This window comes from Malurus melanocephalus, unplaced genomic scaffold, assembly GCF_030028575.1.
Source record: "Malurus melanocephalus ecotype Western Australia unplaced genomic scaffold, MMel_1.1 scaffold_10, whole genome shotgun sequence".
NCBI classification, from domain to species: Eukaryota; Metazoa; Chordata; class Aves; order Passeriformes; family Maluridae; genus Malurus; species Malurus melanocephalus.
The window spans coordinates 3,407,070-3,429,156 of NW_026623242.1; the positions used below are offsets into that span (position 1 = coordinate 3,407,070).

At 39.3% G+C, this 22,087-nt stretch overlaps 2 protein-coding genes across 5 annotated transcripts in view; both read right to left on the reverse strand.

The window, feature by feature from the left end:
• The window catches only part of PTPRB (protein tyrosine phosphatase receptor type B), a 62,927-nt gene extending 52,442 nt beyond the window's left edge, over positions 1–10,485 (reverse strand). For all 4 annotated transcript variants that reach the window (XM_057377761.1, XM_057377752.1, XM_057377745.1 and 1 more), the window contains exons 1-3: positions 10,383–10,485; positions 8,717–9,106; positions 20–258 (exon numbers count right to left, since the gene is read on the reverse strand). In XM_057377761.1, coding sequence (XP_057233744.1) covers positions 20–258; positions 8,717–9,106; positions 10,383–10,437 — 684 coding nt within the window. In that variant the 5' untranslated portion in view covers positions 10,438–10,485. The remainder of the gene's footprint in view (positions 1–19; positions 259–8,716; positions 9,107–10,382) is intronic.
• A 720-nt stretch (positions 10,486–11,205) lies between these two features.
• The window catches only part of PTPRR (protein tyrosine phosphatase receptor type R), a 135,960-nt gene continuing 125,078 nt past the window's right edge, over positions 11,206–22,087 (reverse strand). The window contains exons 11-14 of the mRNA XM_057378186.1: positions 21,208–21,318; positions 19,893–20,050; positions 18,334–18,447; positions 11,206–12,402 (exon numbers count right to left, since the gene is read on the reverse strand). Coding sequence (XP_057234169.1) covers positions 12,309–12,402; positions 18,334–18,447; positions 19,893–20,050; positions 21,208–21,318 — 477 coding nt within the window. The 3' untranslated portion in view covers positions 11,206–12,308. The remainder of the gene's footprint in view (positions 12,403–18,333; positions 18,448–19,892; positions 20,051–21,207; positions 21,319–22,087) is intronic.

Genomic DNA, 22,087 nt, shown 5'->3' on the forward strand with positions numbered 1-22,087 from the left:
AGTAATTCTTCTGTCTTACCTCTTCTGTAGTGCTAGAGTACTGAAGAGTGGTTGTTTGAATCCAGGCTTTCTCTGTTACTGCAGATTTCAAGTCAAAGTAGAGGGTTTCAATGGGATTTTTACTGAAGTGTTCAGTCACATTTCTGATGAATATCTCTGTACTACTCTTCAACACATTTTCAGGCCTAGAAGTAGCAGCATTTGAATAGGGGGATGTAGTTTTGCTGCTCCACACGGAGGTGTCTACATCTTGGAGGTCTAAGAGAAACAAATGAAAGTGATTAAAATCAGCCCTGCRTTTTTATCAACAATTCATTAGATTCAATAGGTATGGCTGATACAACTTCTGAGTATTTAAGGGCACCTGTCAGTTTTATAGTTTTTTGTTTTCAGTGCAAATGTATTTTTGCACAGTACCAAAGCCTGCAAAACACAAACAGGAAAAAATTAATGAGGGATCAACTGTTCATATAATTAATTTTAAATATAGTCCATCAGTGAATCTGAAGTGAAGAGAAAGGTCATTTGTCATTAATGGCATAATGTTTTTCACTTGCAACTTTTCCACTTTCTTGTACCTAAAAAATGCCATGTAGTATCAGCTTTATATTGTTAATCCTCTCCCCTCCTCTGCAAGTGTATGGGCCGGATTCTCATCTGCCTTTTGTTGGTGTAAGTTTAAAAACATGGCTTTGTTCAGTATAGTTTTTCAGGATAATTTTTTTTTTCAAGATATTTGTTCCAGATAAGTTCCTTGTGCCCCCATGAACATTTCTCTTGCTTTCTAAAATCAGTCCTATGCAGACCCCATGCTAGTCCCTGACTGCTGCCTTCCCAAGGCTCAGCTAATGATCTATCACTTAACTGAAGGATCTGTAAATAAGGCAGTGAATTCGCTTTTTTAGTCACGTATCCTTCAGAGAAAGCCAAAGTTGCAATTAGAGCTCAGGAAAGATTTTACTACRCATTTTTCCTCCACATTTTCATGGCTCTTCCTCCCCATTGGTATGTATTTAATATCCTTTCTTTGTGGCTGTGAGGGCAGGGTTCAAGCTGTGGCCTCTACATCTGGTAGCATCACATTTCAGCTAAATTATTGGAATTACTCACTGGTCCCTTCTTACAAAAAGCTGCCCTGCCATTGCTGTAGCACAGCTAGTGTGTATTGGCTCAATGCCTAAGACACTTTGTCTGTCCTTGAACTGGGGTCTCCTGCATGACAGAACCTTGTTTTGCTGCTGAGCAACTGGGCTGGTTGCCATTTATAACAATTTTAGCTCACAAATCCTTTAAAAACAAAGTAGTGACTTGGTTAAATTGCAGCAGAAACTTTCAAATACAATTACTTGGTGTGCAATTACGATGTCTTAGCTGGCCAATGTGTGATTACCTCTTACCCAAAGGAACAGTGGGTGAGCTCCCACAAAATCAACATGATGGGGTTTTTTGTATATGTATAAACACATATATGTTAACACGTCTATATGAAGAAATTTGCAGCACTCTCATTTTCACCCAGACAGAAAAAAAACCCTAGTAGGAGACACTTCCATGCAAGTGTTTCCTGTGCTTGAGAGCACAGTGCAGTCACGTCGTACATGGTTCTGGAACTTTTTGAAAACTATTAGTTTGCTAGAATGGGTTGGTATTGAGAGTAGATGTTTTCCTTTTATCTAATTGGGCTTCTCTGGAAATAAAAAAAAAAAAAAAAAAAAAAAAAAAAAAAAAAAAAAAAAAAACAAAAAACCAAGTCTCTATTAAATTACAAAAAACGTTGATCAAATATTTTTCCAAATCAAGACAGTGAAAACAATACTACAGATCTAATTCTTCCTGCTTACAGTTGTGCAAAGGATTTCATAGAAAGCTCAGGTCTGGTCCAACTCTGGATGATCCTCTTCATGCTGCTGCCTTTGCAGAACCCCCTGTAGAGAGCCCAGGGTGCAGAGTCTGCTGTAGTCCTGTATCATGTACCTTCATGGTTCCCACCAGAAGGACAGGAACCTTGTGCTCAAGCTGTCATCAGCCATTGAACAAGCCYATTAGTTGACACTAGTCCAGACTTATTCTAGATTCTGTGTCAGTCTTGTTCCCGAAGATCTCCTATTAGTTGTGGGTCTCTGAAAGTCTGCAGTAGGCAACTAGAAATCCTAGCCCCAAGGACTTGGAAAGAGCTCTATGCCTCTCAGGTATCTCTGAGTTCAGCAGGAAGTAAAACTTACTGATAGAAAAACAGCAAAATAAAAAGTCATATCGAAGCAGTCAGCAATCACTTAGGAAAAAAGGCTACTCAGTTGGGTTCCTAAATATAGATTTACACACCCAATGTGAAAACACGTTAAAAAAAAAAAAAAATCTTGGCTTAATTTACAGACAAATAGCATGATTCCAACAGGAAGGCATTTGCATTCCAGTGCAATTGTGCTTTAGGAAAGCTGGTCCTCCATAAAAGGGAAGCTGGTACTGCCAGTGACATTTATGGGACTCAGCAGCCAGGGGATAACTGGCATTCTTGGTGCAGAAACTGAGGGGAGATCTCGACTATCCTGGAAGCAAAACACCTGGTCTTCAAAAAAGTTCCACCAGCCCAAGGAGGTCCCATGAACAAGCATTTGGTCACTGCATGACCCAAATCTTCTTGTTAAGCTTTGGGCTATTCTGGGTTTTCAGCTAAAAGATCATCCCTAGAAAATAGTGGTTACAATCTGTTACCTGGTACCTATAGATAGAAGTGGCTTGTGTATAGCACTAGGCCATACTGGAATTTCAAATTTATGTACCAGTACTTCCCCTATATCMTACAGTGGACTGACTAATGGGGTTCATATCTGCCTCCATTTTAAGAAAGTCAGAGCCCACATTTATATTCTAAATAAAYCACTATTGAAAGGACCCTCATAGCTCTTCTTCAGTAGCAGACAAAAAAGAAAGCTGCCTGTTATCAGATCCACATAGCAGATTTCTACACTACTTGAGTTCCAATTTTTTTAAACAGAAATGATTCACCTCCTGTCTGGACATTAGTAAACTACACAGAAAGCTCTCAGTGGGATTTTTCAGAAGTGTTTAGCATTGTTCTAGCAGTCTCTTTGGAAATCGGTCATAAAAATGTTCTGGGGAACAGAACAGCAGCACTGAACTGATGCTGATCACTAATGGCTGGATGATATACAGTGTGTGAACATAATATTGTAATCATCAGTAGCACACCCAGGAGAAATGATGATGTTCTGACTAAGTGAGTATTTCATCCACAGGGTGCCACAGGGTGTACTGTGAACCAAATCCATCTGCACAGCAGCAGGCTGCTTACTAGGAAGGGAATTCCATACATTTGCATGTATGATTARCAAAAGTGCTGATTAGTTGTCAAATACTGAGAACCCCACACTGGTGCCTTCAGCCTTAGCTGAGCTGGCACAGTGCAGCTTTCTGAAATAGCTCACACTGTACTGATCTGCCTGCTCTATTAGAACATAGCTTGGGAAAACTAAGGCTGAAATGACAGCAAAACAATTAAATCAGATCTCTAATGTATAAGATACAAAATACTCTGTTATACTGCATCTAACTCACTGTAAGATGAAACAAGAAGGGGTTGCTCTAAGATATCTTTATGTGCGGGACAAAACAAATTATCTTTTTAGCTGTCTAACTACTTGTAAAWAAAAAAAAAAAAACCAACCCATAAATCAGATTTCTGTTGTATGTGGGAGTATGACAGAAGAACAAAGTCCACTAAATGTCCTTTTTTCCCATTCAATATAGAACTTTTAAAACTGGCAAAATCTGTGCTGCTTGAAAATTTTTTGCCTTCTTTATCTGAATGTTGTGGAAGTTAGCATTTTATTTGAATCTCRTGCCAGAGAGGACAAATGTCTCCAAACTCCAGTCTAATCCTGAGCTGCTCTTTTAATTCCTTGTTTTTCAGATTCTGAAGTAGCCACTTAAAGGTTCTTCCAGCATCAGTGACAGCAGAACATCCATATAACTATGATAACACCATTGCTGTGCCAGCCCTATTTCTGACACTATGGGTAGTTCCAGCACACTCCAAAGTGGATTTTTGGTCACTGGAAGGGCATCTAGACCCATTTACTCCATGGATTACACCTCTACTGAAGAGAGCTCAGAAACTTAGTAACTATGTAGTCACCTAGGTATTGGAATCATTTGCCTGAACCTAGAGGAATTTGAACTGCCCTCAGGCATCTGAGGCATCAGCCCAGGGCTCTTCTGACACCGATGGGAGACCCATGTCTCCCTGGTTGGCAGTCAGAGATCAGATGGAATATCCTGGAGCATCTCAAATGACAAAAAGCACCTAAGTAGAGATCAGTGAAATAAGCCCTTCCCTCAGATCCCTACATTTAGACAACTAGAAGCTCAAACCCACTCCAGCTTCTACRTGGAAGTCCACACATAATAAAGGGATAGAATATAATAATGGAAAATACCAGTATAGTTGTCTGGAACTGGCATCTTTGTTAGCACTCACAGGAAAAGACTAAATCATAAAGCAGGACTTGCCATTCTCCTGATTGCTGTKGGAAGCTGTGCCTATTCCATTATTTCCTTAAGAAAGTAGCTGAGCTGCTTTTGTTCTATATTCTTTGTGCTGTGGCTCATTGAGACTTTGAAAATTCACACAACCTGAAGACCTAGACTACATTACAAATTTCTCTGTTGCTTTTTAGAAAATCTAAGCCAACATCTATCTTTGAGCTTCTATCAGTATCTTGGATTTTGTACAAGGTCTTGTAAATATGTCCAAGGATCTGACTTTGATGTCTCTCTGTCCAGGCGGAGCTTAGCAAAACTGGTCAGCCATGTATTGCTTTAACCAAAGAAAGAATATACAAGTAGTTTTTGATATTTCATGGGTTCACACAGATATTAGCAAACTCTTTTACTTACAAAATCCTATAAAACAATAACTCAGAGAGATAAAAAATTAACTTCAGTGAATGTTTTTTAGGAAAAATGTTTTGGGTCAACCCAAAGGTGGAATGAAAATATTGTTTATCACTGCTCTAATTTATCCTGAAAAAAATTGTAAAAGATTCACACATAAAAAAATCCAACTTGTAGTAAATTTATGGATGGATTATTGCAGTGTCTACAAACACTAGAGGTGTGGAAAGCTTAAGGCCTATAGATATTTACATTATTTCAAAAATGGGTAAAAGTTGCTGCCTTTTCTGTGCTTTCACCATCTTTCTTTGGTGCTTTTCCACCTTTCCAAGAATCCCAAGAAGATGCACATGTCTTCTCTTTCCATGTTTCTAAGTTGCTACTGCTGCTCCAGTGGTTTAGAGCATGCTTGAAGTGTGCACTGCTCTGGTCTCTTCTGCACTCCATCTCAGCCACTGAAGCATCAGCAGTGGGATGTGAACTTAATTACCCAAAGTTCTGATTATGATGCAGCTAAACTGAAAAGGGGTTAAGGGGAAGAGAGACGCTCATGTGAAAGAAACAATCCTGGACAAGAAACAAGGGTAGAAAAGGTGGAAGGAGCAGTGTGAACATCAGATGGAACATCAGACTTTGGCTCATACACATTATCTGGTATTTTGTCTATTTTAGACTACAAACAAACAAGAAATAGAAAGATGTTCTAGTTGTTTGGATTCCTTGTCCATCATTTTAAATCTTTGTAGATCCTGCTGTGGTTCTTCAGTGCTTGGCACACAACTATAAGCAAATCCTCCACAAAATCAGCTACTTTTTTGGAATGTCTCACTATCCACAGCTCTGGGGCTGTCCCTACCATGTATAATATGATAGAAGAGAAATTAAATGAAGAGCATCRTATTACAAAACAGTTCATGTCACCTTCTGCATCCAGACTGCTCTACAGGCTATGTGACAGTCTCTAGAGCTCTGTGCATAACTGTGGCATACAGTTTGGCCTTGTGTCTCCTTATTTGAAGTAATTCTCTACTTAGTGGATAATTTTTGGTCARCAGTGGTTTTGAGGTTTGTTGGCAATATTCCAGGTGCCACAWAGCATTGCATCTGTTCTTAACTGGATATTTTATTGAAATTAACCTGCCCAGAACAGAAGAAGCATGTAAGAATTACTTATGTAGCTCAGGAGTGACATCAGTGTTTGTGTGTCAGTGTTTGTTAGTGGTGCTACAAGTGCTTTCCAGATGTACAAGAGAAGACATTTGTTCCACAAATGTTATTTACATGCAACAGTCTGTTCTTCAGTCATCCTGCCTTCTACCTCTTCACCTGCCCTATTTTTTCCTCCTGCCTGTTTCCATTCTGTCCCTTCTCCTTGTTTTGGGCTAAGTGAAACTCTGAATCCAACAGAGAACTGGTGAAAAGAAGCCTTTAGCACTACTGAGATTTTTTCTTTCTGCCCAGAATGTCCTCATGAATTTTCTGGGAAATGAAGTCACACTTTCTCAAGGAGATTGATACCTTATGACTGTTCATCATGTTGCTGTTTCAGCTGGAGGCCAGATTCAAACATGAGTTTGTGTGGGAAGGATTGTTTGCTGCTAGATTTAGAACCATTTCTGAGTCAGCAGAGATGGGATACATACCCACATGGATCCTGATTTCCACAAACAGTCATTTAGGTCAGGACTGTGGCAAAGCATGGAAATTCAAACACATCTCAGATGGATGATTTGAAATCCAAATCCAGCTCAGACTTTCAGGTTCAGAAAAATCATGTTTGATATTTGAGTAAGGTCCAGAATAAAAGGTAGTTGCACTTGTTGGGTTTGGGGCTTGTACTCTATCTGGGCTGAGAAGATGTCTAGAATGCAACTCAGTGAACTACTCCTATGACAAAATATAACTATTTTTATGAGTACTATGAAAACAGAGGGCAAATTATATGGTGCTAGTCAGCAGCAGAAAAACTTACAGCCATTTCAGCTCCAAAGATTTTGGTCAGTTTTTGCTATCTTTGCTAAATATAGACCAAATACGGTATTTTAGGCTATCAACTTCTGCTTGTACTGAAAGAAGATAGATGTTCTTGGAAGATTAATTTTACACATTCAGCATTGAAAATTCTGACGTGCATATGGATGCCAAGATTAGAATTAGGGGCATTAGATTTTGTTCTCATAGTACTTATTATTTGAAAAATTAATCTCTTTGCACTACTTTCACTGTTTATGGGCTCCTTATATTCCTAAAATTCTTAATTAGATACTGAGGATTATAATGTTTTGTTGATTTTTCAGCAGAGCTTCCCAGAGCTGTCAAAAACAAGACAAGTAATACTCTTAAAAAGGATTTACAGGTCTGTGTATAGAAAGAATTTCAGGAAAATTAAGATAAATAATTTAAGAACTGAGCACAGTAAATAGATGAGAAAGKGCTTTAATATCCCATGGCAATTGTCTTCATTCTTATTGGTCTTAAATTGCCTCTCCTCTGAGGATGATTAAGAAAAGTATGTAACGTTGCTTTAACTTTGTTAGGCCACACTCCATCCAGCTATCTAAACAAAATAATRCTACCTCTGTGCCTCATCTGAACTGTTCATGGTATCTTTTGACTATGCGAGCCATATCCACCCCACAAGACTTCAAATGATTTGGCCTGTTTAATCTCTAACATATACGGAAGGGCTGGGATAGCATCGTGGCCATTTTTCCATTCCCTGATTCTACAAGCTGTCGTTTTGTACCTCCACTCAGGTGAGTAGCCCTGGTCCTATGAGTAGAGTTCTGCCAGTGCAAATTGGGGAAAATGGTACCCCTGCCTTACAATAACTAGGAGGTTAGAAAAAATGAGGATTTGGTTTAAACATTCTGAAAACATAGCTATATCCAAAAGTATTGGGTCATAAAACATTTTTAACCCTGTAAAGACAAGCATTAACTGTTCCCCAGTAAAAACAAGTCTTAGGTTATTCTTATTTACTATGAAAACTGCTTAATAGTGCACAAGAACAATATTAACAGGATTGCCAGGAAGGATTGACAACAGGACACGGAAGAAAGCATTATTAAGCAGTATTCAAACCATTCTACCTTTCATTTTGCCATACATATGGAAACCCATAACTACACAGATATACTGGTAGATGTCTGTAGGTATGTGCACACACCTTTGCATCTCAAGGTGCTATTCCAAGAATTTCTGAGACTTTTGATTCAGTTCCTTATGCTCAGGATTTTGTGTGTTCTTATTTATATGGCATCTAAAGGCAAAATTGCATTGAGTAAACATGTGAATGTGTAAGCCATGACTGTTCTAATCATACATTTGGGTTAATCAGAGAAATAATTGTGCATGTGTTTGATTTTCAGATGTCTTCTTGCTCTTGACAGATCAGATCTGGATTTGTATAATAAAATGAATGGGAAKGAATCTTCTTTGCATCCATATTTTTAAAGAGTATTAGGAATTAGTACCCATAGTTTTGTTTAGAAATGGAAAAGGCAAATGACACAGTAATAGTGAGCTGAGCCTACATATAAGCACATTGATCCAAAGATTGGGAGTAGACAAAAGGAGAAACATCCTGAAAATGAAAAGTAGCTTAAAAACTCCACCAGTTGCGAGAAAGACAGCACTCATCTCAGCTGTTCTTTAATAGTTCTCAAAATGTTTTTTGAGAAACAAAAGAAACAGTCTTCTGTATGAATAAAATGTCATCATTTTTAACATTTGAGTTAGCATAACAGAGGTATTTTTGTTACCAAAACTCTCAGGATATTTTCCTGAAGAAATAACTCACCTTGCTTTGAGCACAGATTTACATAAACAGGTTTTCCCGTCTCACTGGTTTTTAGTTGCATCCATGTATGAAGGTATTTTTTACTCCGCTTGGCCATTACCTTCTGACCTTGCTTTGTGAGAAAAAGAGAACTGTTGGCCACCTTCAGGAGCCCATCCTCATGGCAATTCCACCTGACTGCCTGGGGACAATCAACGATGATACTGCGAGACGACAGGGCAGAGCGTGTGGAGATGCTCAGGCACCGGGCAGACTGCACATGGAGGAGCCTGTCATCTGCAATCCACTGCCACTTCTGGTTCAGGTTGGTCATATTGCACTTTTCCATAATGACTCCTCTTTTTTCGGAAAGACACTGCTGTTTCTGGACATGGATAATCAGAAACCCTTCTGGAAAAGGAAAATTCCATAAAAATACAATAAACTTGTTTACCTGACAAAAGCAAATTCTCAGTGATTTAAAATACATCAGCAAATAAATCTCTCTTCACAGCTTCTGTGTGTTGAACTTTTCATGAAACTTCCCATAAGTTGAACCTATTTCATTAAAACCCTCCAAACACAAGACCCACATGATGCATGTGCTGGTAATGTAAATAATGAAAATGCAAAACCCCAAACTGTTATGGCAAGGTCGTCTTGACTTTCATTATATATATAAAATTAAGAAAAAATTAAACTGGATATAAAAGAAATTCAAGAACGATTAACTTCAAACACCAGTTCCTCACTTTCCCTGCTTGAAAGCATACAGAGATCTACATGAGTTCTCAGTCTCTATTTCAGTTTTACAACACAGACTTTTAAAAATATTATTTATGGCCTGCAAGTTGTTTTAGTAAAATTCATGATGTTTCTGAGGGAAACATATAGAAGGATATTCACAAATTTTTGTGTCTCTCAGTGCCTGTGTAACAGGAATGAAGGTTCTTTATTGATAGGAAGTACATCTGTTTTACTGGATTTTCTCCAACATCTCTAGTTGTTAGCTTTCTGACCATTCCAACTCACATAAGATTAGCTCTCTGTGGCATCACAATTAAAGATCAACACCAACTACTCACATGAMAAGAACTAATATGCATTCATCAAAACCCCACTAAGTTACCACTGCAAAATTCATACTTGTCACAGAACAGGGAATTTGTTATTTCAAACACAACCTCCCTGCCATATCATATTTAGGTTGTTCTTTGTTTTTAATCTCAGTTACTAAAACATTTCCAGCCCCATTAGTTACAAAGTGCTAAACCAAACRTGTATTTATTTCCCTCAGTTGATGTTGTCATTCCCCTGTTTTTACAGACCTGGGTATTTTCTAACTAAGCATTACAGGAATCTCCGTCTCTGAACTTTGTCACAGAGTATGAATAAAAGACAGGGATCTCCCCTTTGAAGCGTTTGTCCCAAAAACTCAGCTCCTGGATTGTCTATCAGGATCTTCTTAAAAAAGAAGATGTATCTCCAGCATAGAAGAAGGCAGTTTATTTTCCTTTGGAAAGGAATCTAAACAGCACGGGCTATGTTGGCCCTGCCCCTCACTCCCCTGGTACGAAGCCCAGGGAAGAGGTGACTCGGTTTCTGTAAGTCACCAGCTGTGCCGGAGGGCTCTGCTCAGTGCCAGAAAGAGCMACACGGCAGAGGGGAGGTGGGGAGAGACACTTACCTGAGAATGTCAAGGCAAGACAGGTAGAAATCAGGACGTGAAATAAAGAATCCATTTTCCCTCTAGCAACTCCCCATGCTTCTCTTAAAAAAACCCACCTCAGATAAGTGAAGCGAAGGCTAGGAAGGAAATGTGCCTTCACAGGGGGAAAAAGTCAGTGACGAGCACTTCCTTCTATTCAATTGTTTTGGGGGTTTTTACAGCACTTTGTCCTTTTATATGATTCTTCAGTTTACTAGTTGGTTTATTTTGGAAAAAAATGAAAGAAACAAGAAAAAAAAAAAGCAAAAGAAAAGTTTTCAAACACCTGGGAAACTAAAAGATTATACTGAATCTCTTTAGACTAAAAGAAAGGAATCTACTTTTGTGCAATTTGTTGCCTGTGAACTATTACAAATCTGTAGGTCATCTGGATGGAGCTGGCTATATTCTGTATTAGCCAGGGAACAAACATGTATTTTTTTTAACTATACATAATGAAGCAAGTTCTCAATATTTCTAACTCCACAAGTTCTAAAAGCCAAGTGGAGGGTGGGGAAGAAGGGGAAGAGGAGGAGACAAAGCTCTGGCATCTGTACCAGGTCTTACAGAAACACCTCCAGAGGAATCAAGGGATGCTGGGTTTGCCTTGAGCACCTTGCTCCATGTCAGTGGGAGATTGCCTGTATCCTCTGGATTGGTTCCCAAATGGTCTGAAGCCAGGGTGGAGGCTAACCAAATTGTGCTGGGCTGAGCCTGGTTAATGGGGTACAAGAGTGTGTGTGCATTAACCACTCTAGGCAAGAACAGAGACTTCAGTTAATATTTTATATTAAGTGTAATTTATTAGCAGTATGAAGCAAAGTCAACATCACTGCATTAAAAACTCATTATACCCTGTAAACAGACCTCCCAGTGCTGTAAGTCATAATGCCAACTTTGCCTATCTCTTAAAAACAAACTTTTACTGAACAATAAAGGAAACAGTCATAGCAGCATTTTCTTTCTTGTACAACCTGTCATGGAACAATCCATATCACTAGAGGCATCTATCTCTTACTGAAAGAGATAGAGCAGATAAACAACATATGCAAAAATTTCTATATTAATAAAAGACAGACAAATATTTAAAATCCTTACCATTTAATATATGCTACAAAGTTTCTTTTAAAAGTAGAATGACTTACACAATTTACAAATACACTGGATTCAGGTCTGTAGCAGAAGCATGTTCTAAGACAATCAACAGCATAGGGTAAATACATACACACTGAATAACAGACATTGTGCTCTGCAACTGCTCTGTAAGACCTACAGTTAATATACATTTAATAGTTAATAGTATGAAGAACATATATTTCCATATAAAATATTTACTGCTTTTGATTATTTTCAAAAACAAGACTTTAAATTTTTTATCATCTCCTTTTTTTTTAATCCATAGTTGAACACTTGCAATTTTAGCAGCAAGAATATTATGTGGCCAAGAAACAAGCTCACCACATAATCAGTAATAGCACTTTACAGTACAGTTGACAGTCCATTCACAAGACAGTTTGCAAACGTCAAAGCTTTTATACACTTGTTAAACATTTCTTCTGTAGAAGTCCCAATGTCCATCTGACTGCAGCAGTAGCACATACATACATTCCATATGGCAAATATCAGCATTACAGAATTAAACCCACCTTTAGATACATACACAAAATCTATGTGTATTTTCAGTACAGTACCTTCTTTATAAATCATTTTTGGGAAGCTCACAATACATTCATATATAGTAAGGGTCCAGCAATCTCTATACTTTTGCCAAACCGTCCACAATCCTTTCAGAAGTTGGCCTCAAAGCCGTCTTTCCCACTGCAGTAAACTCCTTGAAGAAGCTGCTGGTAGGTAATGAAACAAATTACCTCAAGAGATTGACATTCGGTTTTACCCTCCTTGGCTTCACTGGACAGCTTCTGCAGAAAGTCTGCTTTCATACAGACTCAGTGCATGGTGCACAAATTCATACTGCTCACTGGTCTGAACCATTCCACCCCTGCAAAAGAAACACACTGGACTGAAATCTTATTTTTTAAGACTGCAACACCCTTCAGCTCCTGCCAGCCCCATGACCACCAGATAATGCAGTTCCTTTTCTCAGTTTTTGACTAAGAGTTTGCTTGAGTAAGTGGGAGATTTATCTGAGGAGAATTGCTTTCTTCACAACTTACGCCATCCTGCACATGCCCAACATGAAGAATTCCAAATTTCATCAGGGTAAGAATTAGACTAGAAAACATCTGGCATCTACAGTATTAAAACCTACATTTCAAATTCAGTATATTCAAAGAGAATTTTGCTCAATCACTTGGGCAAGGAAGGCCAGATACATGGATGCAGCATTACCACCGATGGAGCAAGGAAGTAGACAGAATCTGGCCTTTCATTTTCGTCCTTTACTAAAAATGTAACCTTCTGTGACCCGCAGATGGCCTGTGCAGAGAACAGCTCTTCCTGTCCCCTTTCTAAYGCCTACAATGCATCCTGTCCGAGCAGCCACCACCTACGAAATTTTACAGTGGTGAATCATTTCACCGCCAACAATACAAAAGAGTTTAACCTGACCATAAAAAGAATTAGTTCTAGTCAGCTTGGATTAAATGCCTACATTTTAAACATCCACTTGGTAACTATCCATTTTTCAGGTCTAAGTATGAGGATCAAATCCCACATCTCCAGTGCCAGTAGCAGTGTGGTAGGAGGGGGATGTCCTGCAGGAGGTAGGTGTGATGATAGGAGTGGTACCATTTAGCTCTGAAAATACTGAGCCTCTTTCTGTCAATACTGAGCTATTTGAGGTCTCCTTTCTCATGTAATAAGGCCTCCAGTTTACTTACATCCACTTTTATGATCTCATCTGCCAGGGTATTCAAAGCTATCTATTCTGCTGCTAGAAACAAGCCCCTGATTCATCCTCAGTGTACCCTCACACTAATTACCAGCTAATTACCTTTGGGATGATCAAAGACTAAATAGCCTTGTGAGAAGGAAGACATTGTGATATGTATCACATTTGGCTTCAGTTAGATCTTCATTGAAACATTCAGATTTGTGAGGTATTTGGATCCAGAGCACTGCTGGAGCCAGATACCTTACAGAAGGTCTGACAATCTTGTAAGATCCCTAGCAACAAATGGTAATAATATACCAGGCTATTTGAAAAATGGTAGAACTGCCTCAACAAGGATTGTTCTTTAGTATTAGAGAACGTTATCTGCAACCACAAGGTCCTTTTATTTTCCTCAGTGCTACTGAATGGCTAAATGGCTATGGCAGGAAAATCTTAATTAAAATAATATCTACTTTTTTAAGCAAGTAACAAGCTGTCTGTGTTCTTCCAATGAGCTCAGGCAAATGTAGAACACCTTTTAGTGAGGTACATGACTATTATGATATRCTATTCCTTGGAACAAAATCACAGGCCCTCAAATGGTCCCATCCAGCCCAAAATGCAGCAATCTTAGCTTTGCCAACATAGACATCCACAATTCGTAATTCTTGGCTGCCTTTTGCCTTCAGCTGCTTTCCTCTGCTTGTCCCCTGCCTGGAGATCCAGTGAGAGACTAAAGGTGATGGGAGGGCTTTGSTCTGGTCCTCTGTGCTGCCCAGTCTCCTTCCTTCTTTCTCACTGCTGCGTCCTGCTCTGCCCACGCAGCCCCATCCCAACCAGCTTCCCTCCCTGTCTTCCTCACCAATGTTTCCCCAATATGTTCCCTAAGGGAGTGCACTTCCCAAGTTAGATCCACTGTGTGGAAGGGGTGGAGGAAGGGAACATACCCAGGGAGAAGGAATTGGCAGGAAGGGCARGTTAAAACACATTTGGCTGCACTAGGCTGTTTGTGGTGGTGATCGTTGCTCCTTCCTACAGTGCTGAAGCAATGTACAAGATCCCCAAGAAAGCATGTGCAAGACCGGCAGGGGCTGAGCCCAGCACCACTGCACCTGCCCTGTGTTAGTAAGCACAACTGAGACATTACGATGCTACTGAGCCTTGTATGGGCAAACAATGCATATCTCTGTCAGCTGAAGGGCACCTGAGTCTAATTCAGACAACTTAGCCTTGTAAGTGCCATTACATATGGGATTCATTGACCCACAGCACACAGAACGGTTTGGGTTGGTAGGGACCCTAAGACCACATAATTCCAAACCCCCTGCCATGGGCAGGGACACCCTCCCCTAAGACGAGGTTGCTTGGAACCCCATCCAACCTCCTGGCTCATGTCCAGTTTTTCATCTACCAGTATCCCAAGTCCTTCTTACCTTTGTTCTTATGCAAGGTTCGGGTTTAATAGCAGGGAATTATCTGTGATCCCAAGACATTGTTTTGTGCAAACGTCTGTGTGGAAGCGCATTGCAGAAGGAAATTTGCTCAAGGAGGGAGGTTTCCTCTCCCATGTCCCTAGTGGCCAGAACGGATATACCCACAGCTAGAGCAACTCAGGGTGTGCAGCCTTTGTCCATTTGAAGGACTGCCAGCTCCTCTGTGAGCTRTTGGGCTCTCTGCTTCTTTGGGACTCTGGTGGTGCTTGGAAGAAACAGACTCTGGCAYCCTGAGAGCTCAGGGACTGTGATCATCTTTGCTTGGGTAGCAATGGGTGCATAAAGGGTCCTTTATCCTGCCCTCTGGCTTGCTGCTAGTGCAGCTGGATGCAGTCTGCTCCAGAACGAATGCAATGCAGGGTTTGGGATTATTTTTTTTTAACCTGAGGCCATTAGTCAAAACACTTAAACAATGAATTGACGCACACTGGAAACTCTTTTCATCCTGTCTGTGCAGCCAAGAGCAAAGTTATCGGATGTCATTCCAAGAATGTGCCTTTAAGGTTAAGAATGTGTAAAGTTTCTCGATGTCACAGTAAGTCTTGAAGATGCCTCACATCAAACATTTCCTGTTTCTCTTGCAAAACATAAAAAATGAACTGGGAAAAAAAGTAAGCTGAGCATACCTGTGGGTCTGTCTTTTTAAAAATTCACACAGACCATGGCTGTATTTCCACCCATAGCTGGGTCAATATTTTGAGTGGATGGTCCATTTTCTCATATTAGCCCTGCACTGATTTTTACTGTCAGATCCGTTCAACCCTTAACTTACGCTGAACAGCTAAGAGGGAAGTGGTACCTGGACATATTCTACCTTGGAACAGCTCTGTMCCATCTTATTCTCTGTTGGAACCCTATTTAAAACTCTCTTTCCAGGGAGAACTACATGGCTCATAAATTAAACTATTTTCCAGCATATCTTTTTCCCATCTTCTGCAATTTGTCTGGATGCCTGTTTGGTTTTCATTGAAAATGCTGAGCAACAGGAATGTTTTGGTAAGACACTACAACACCACTTGTGAGTCCTTTAAGTTAGCTCTTTTTTTTTTCCTATTGCTCAATTCACTCTGGTAGAAATGTGGCCATGGACCTATGTGATAAAAAGTTCACAGGAAAGCAGACATCTCTGAGTATGTTCATTCCATCAGTAACCTTTGTTTGGAAGATGCACCCCTGAGCACGAGTGGCCAGGAACCTAGTGGAGACAGGATACCAGGGATAAAATACTCAGTGTACCTCTTAGGTTTCTGGATCCGAGGTGGTCAGATAAAACCATCCTTTTCAGCTGAACTCTCTTTTTTTTTTTTGTGAGGGCAATGTGATGCACAAAGAAAAATTTGCTGGGCAGGATAATAAGGAAGACAGCCTCAGCACTGGTCCTGCTCACARCTGGACCCCACTGCTAACACTGGCCATGCTGGTACCTGCAGTGAAACACTGCCATGGCCACAGCCAGCTCCTGCAGCCAAATCTAGTGGGCTTCAAGTTCATTTTGCCATCTTCATGACACATGTGCTGACCCTGCACACCTCCTGCCACTGACCACCATGTCAGGACTGGGACATCAGGGGAGGCCAGTCTCATTGAGCTTTGTCCAAGTAACAGTGACACTTGGCCACTATATGGACCCATGATCTGGTCTATATCAGACCCACGGGCTGGCAGTGGCTACTGTCATCTTAGGGGCTGTTAAGCTTTGCCTTAGTAATCTTGGCTTATAAATTGCCAGGTTAGTGAGATTCATTCTGCAACAGGATCAATTGGGAAGGAAAAAAAAAAAAAAAAGAGAAGAAGAAACAGGTTTTGATTACTGAGTTTTATCCAGAAAGATGTCTTTAAAAACTAAAACAGAGACATACTTTTTGTCTCAGGCAATGCCTGAGAATATGAAGCACCTTAAGCAACATCTCTGGAGTCTATTTATATAATCTGAAAGTTGAAAAAATACAGAAATGTACAAATCACAGTATTTAACAATTCTTAGAACAAGTTTTGTATCATGGAAATTGCAGTTATGAATGTTATATTTGGGGCAGATTTCCATTCTCTTCCAAGTTTAACTAGGATACTAATATGTAAAAGAAAGTTCATTATTCAGATCCACTCAATAAAACTGTACTCATTTATAATGCTGAAAATTTGGGTTGKTTTTTTTTTTTATGTCTGAAATAGCAGCATTAAAAGACAGAGCTGAGACCAGACTTTGCTTCCACTTCTCTATAAYGGATTGTAAAAGCAATAAGAAAAAGGTTCTCTTATAGTGGAAATAATAAAATGGGGGAGAATACCTAAATTTTTTTTCATGAAGAATAGATAATCAGAAAAGAGGGGTAGAAATTTCCAGCTGATAGTTTAAAACAGAGTAAGCATTTTTCCCTCAGCTATTCCATCTTATTTTGTTGCTGAGATTTTTAGGTCAATAACTCCCCTTGGAGAATTTTACACTCCAAGTGGCTCATGCTGCCCTGCAAAGATCATATTACAATGTCTAGCATGATGAAGCCATGTGGGAGGGGAGGGCAGAAGAGATGATCCATAAACAGGGTCAACTATATGGATTCTGGTCCTTCTGCAATTCATGGCTCCAGTACCTTTCATAACACAACACAAAAAATACTGTTTCAACCTTTTGACATAAACTCTTTTTCAGCATTTGGACCCTTGTGGATTTGTTTCATTTAAAGAAGACGTGCATGACAGGAGCAGTTAAGATACTTGCAAGGAGATTATATAGTCTGGTACCTACAGCAGAAGAGATTTTTCTATTCTTGGTGCAATCCTGTTTGTTTATTTTATACAAAATCCCGTTTGTCCAGGCAGAATAAGAAAGCAAAGTACAACCAAACCAACAGTTTCCATTGTGCACAATACCCACATCCTCCTTTAAAACACAAATTCCTCTTCAGCCATGGTTTCACAAAACAAAGCACTCTGTAACAATGCTGGCTTACACTGTTGGGAACACTGTTACACTGTTCCCAAGCTGTGAATTCAATTAGGGAATTGATGTGACTTCAGAAAACTCTGAAACAAATGCCTTGGTATTTTCTTAGCCTGGGTAAATTTGCCAACTCAATTCAAAAGGAMCCCCCAGCACAGCTGAGGGAATAGCAATAGCACCAGATTTGTCTTTCTCCAATGCTCAAAGAAACTACACGCCAAGTGAGCCTGGTTGTCTCTCTCAATCCAGGCTCAAAGACAACCCCTTGTCTCCAGAGTGCCTCACATCTCTTTTGTCCTAGTGGGATGATGCAGGCAGCAGAAAGTTCTAGGAGCAGAAAAGAGAAGTGACAAGYGCCCAGCAACCTCAGGGTTGTCATTTCAGGGGAATTTCATTCAATGGAAGTTTCACCCAGAAAACAATATCATTCCTTATTCTGGATCTAGATACAAATGTTACCTTCAATATTCAGTTAATGTGGTCATAAAAGTCAGCAAAAGAAATGGCAGCCCTTTCATGTAAAGTAACATTCAACTGTGAAAAGGTTTTCAGAATTATTACTGATTCATTACTGATCATTACTAAATCRTTTTGGTAATGATTCCAGAATCATTGGCTGATTTTCAGAATCATTGACTGATTTATGGTTCTTCTGGAACTCACCGATCCACTCGTAGCTGGCAGACAATGCTCAATGCATCTACAACTCCCTCTTCCTTTAACTGCTGACAACCAATGGCTGTGGCAATAAAACATCCAGTTCTTCCTATACCAGCACTGAAAAAAAGGCAAAARTTACTAGGGGAATGGAGTTCACAGATCAAGGAGTTAAGTGGAAAATGTAAATAGATACAAATACAGATAGATACAATGTAAATAGATACTAAATAGATACAAAAACACCAAAAGTATGAAACATGGAATTGCTAGAACCCACAGGTCCTGGGTACATGACCAGCAAGTCTGACGTCTCAGCTCACTTTCTTAGAGGAAATTAAAGTGTGCACTGTTCCAGCAGTCCAGTTGTGGGTAACTGTGAGGCTTACATTTTTTCAGTTTGCACACAAGTGTATGGTAACAAAACCAGTCTTCATTAGCASTACAAAATCTGAGTATTCTCAGGCCCAGTCCAAGCAAATGATGGAGATATGCACTGAGAWGGGGAAAAAGCCAGCCTAAAGATAAAACTCACCAGGGCTTTATGTTTAAAGCCCTCGAAGTATACRTGGGTTCTAACCATGAAGGCAAAAGGACCTAAACCCATGCTGATATATTTAATGTTCTCTCCTGTGATTCTGCAGAATGGAGAAGAACTTGGTGCTATAGGTCTCCAGGTTTTCCTGATGCCTGCTGGGAAACACCCATTTTGGCATAATTTTCATCCCTGAGTTCTCAACATATAATTACTGCCCCACTCTGTTTCTTGCTTAAATAATGTGGAAGTCAGTGCAGCTCACAGCTGTCATGCTGAATGGCAGAAAAATTGGTGGAAAATAGTTAGAACATTAAGATGGGGTCCCAGATCTTCCCTCTCACTCAGACAAAAAGCAAAAAAACTGTCTGACGGTGTAATGGAGTGTGAGATTTGTAGACCATAGTGTAGTGAATGTATAGATAGCTGAATTGTGATGGAAGAACTATGAATTTTAATCACAACTGGGATGATATCTTAATCACAATTGAGACCTCTCTCTCTTTAAACATTAATAAATTCTTGCCCATGCTTACAGACCTTACTGTCATATCACTCATCTTAGAAAGGCATCCCATTCTTCTGAAGACCCTCATTACTGAAAATCCTTACTAGAAAAAGGGAACTCTCAATAGCCATCCACAGATTTGTGCATTGTTCAGAAAAATGACAATTCCTGATAAATACAGCTGCGTAAAATTTGGGAAGTTGCTTATTCATAGCAACAAGACAAAAAAGTAGGCAAATCACAAATAAGAAACAAAACTAAAATGATTGTTCCAGTTGGTGTTTCAAATGCAGACTTCATAGCAGAAATAGAGAACAGTTCAGAAGTGATTTGCTAGCAACAAGGGAATTCTCTCCAAAACTCATATCCTCAAATATGAACTAAAAAAATCAATTAGCATGAAGTGGAACTGGGGAATTTTTTGCTCTTCCCCAAACACATTCTTTGTTTAGGAGGGCTATTTGATGCAATTTGCTTAGCCTTGCTTTGAGCAGTCATGGAAGAGGAGAACTGGGTAATTACCTGCAGTGCACAACGACAGGCCCTCTGCCCGGTGATTCCACCCTGTCCTGTTCCACATCCAGCATGAGCTGCAGGAGAGGCTGAGCGCTGTCAGGGGTTTTGTGGTCTGGCCAGGATGTGTACCAGTAGTGCTTCACGCTGCGGGACTGACTCCCTTGCTAAAAATAATATGAAGATTTTATACAAACACTTGCATTGTTTTTATTTCTCACAATGTTATGGTAAAAATACAATAAAAATGCTAGGAGAGATTAAACCATTGTTTTATATTAAACTTGAAGGATATAACTGTGGATGGAACAGATGTGCTTCCAGACACCCAGTTGTAAGAAGAGTTTGTGCACCTGAAAACTTGGCTGCTTTTCCAGCTGTATAAGTTCTATTTTGTCCATCTAACTACTGACTTCATGACTGTATTGTCAACTGGGAAGTGTCAGAGGTCTGTGATATATCAGTAATAATATCTAGAGAGAATAGCTTGATGCGGGCTTCTCAATTTCTAAATTATAATGTATTTCTGCCTTTAAAGGTCATCATCATGAGGGTCTGATAGTACAATTACAGGAGTATTGAAGTGAAAGATGCACAATAACTGCCTTTCTAGATTAATCAGCTATCTCAGTTTGTCCAGTTATTCTCTCCACAGTCTGCTACCACTTACTTCAGCAAGAAAAGGGGCTAAATATGGGCTAGGGTAATCTGTGCTGGATAGTGTGACTTCTGCTCACTTCTCAATGCTGGGGTTGAAACACTAAACAAATTTTCCCAATATGTTATTTATTGTAATGCTTTGTCAGGAGTAGCAGGTCAGTCTGATAGCATGGGAGTGTAATATGAGGAGTAACTCAGAAGAGGACCATCTGTCTTATTTTGCACAATTAATGTTTAGTGAGAACCCTGAAAACATGAAGATTTCCTTACATACTTCTATTTTTAGCTGCTCATGTAGGTTATAGTTGTACTCAGCACACAATCTAAGCCACATAACTTTTTTAGAATGATGCTAGGTTAGTTCTGTCATTAACTAAAATCCCTTTACTTTGCTTTGGCAATACTAAAAGGGCCCCCAGCCCCCAAACAAATGCAATTCAAGAGAGTAAAACTCAGACACTTTTTGGATGCTTTTGCTATTGCCAGAGTGATACAAAGTGGAAATAGAGTAATTATTCCAGTATTTGGTCTCAACCCTAACTTGCAGCTTCATAGCTCCTCCTGCAAAAAATGTATGCCCTCTAAACAATCAAACACTTCACTTCATTTAACAATAAAGAAAATAGAGCATTACGAACAAAGCTTCTCAGATGCAGATTATTACCTTTATTGTAAGTTGACGAACAGTGTAGTTCTTGCATTCTTGCACACTGTTAACAAGGACTTCAACCTTCCCATAGATTCCTCTTTTTTCTGGCCAATAGAGCACACATTTCTGGAAAGCAAGCATCAGTGTCATCAAAAACCGGATCCTGGAGCCATATTCATATCTAATTTTTACACAGAATGTAATTTTCTGCCAAGTTCAGATTAATTCAACTGAGGTGTTATTCATGTCAGAAGTACCTCTAAATAAGAATTTGCAGAGTTCTTACTGAATGACTTAGGGCTGGTTTTCAGGATCTGAGTTTTACAATATAGATCTCTTTCACTGAATACCTTGCACAGCTGTTTTTATTCTTAAAAGCTCAGTGAAGTTCAGTTATAGCAATTATTTTCCACATTCAAATTAAAGGTTTTTTTCCCTAGAAAATTCTGAAGTTATACAGTTAAAGTTTTGTCTTTCCAAATGAGATTTCCTTCTGAGCAAGAGATTCAGAATTTGTCCTCTGCTCACAAGACTTTTTATCCTCTTTACTCTCCTGAGCCCTGATACAAGAAAGCAGGTAAATGTGCCTCTAAATCTTACTGAATTCAATTGKACTTAATGTGAACGTTAAAGTATTTTGAAGAATCTGAGTTGTTTACTATATAACTTTCTGGAAATGAATGTTTAAAAAAAACAAAAAAACCATCAGTCTTGCTAGAGCTACACAAAATTGTATGCAGAATTCTCAGTGAATCAGTAGCATTACACTATTTCAGTGATTTCTCTGACAAGCATTTACTAGAAAGGAGATGAAGAAATAGTATTTACAAGACAAACAATTTTATTTTTTCCCCTGCAATAGTTTGCTTATCTGTAAATCTTCAATATTCATTTM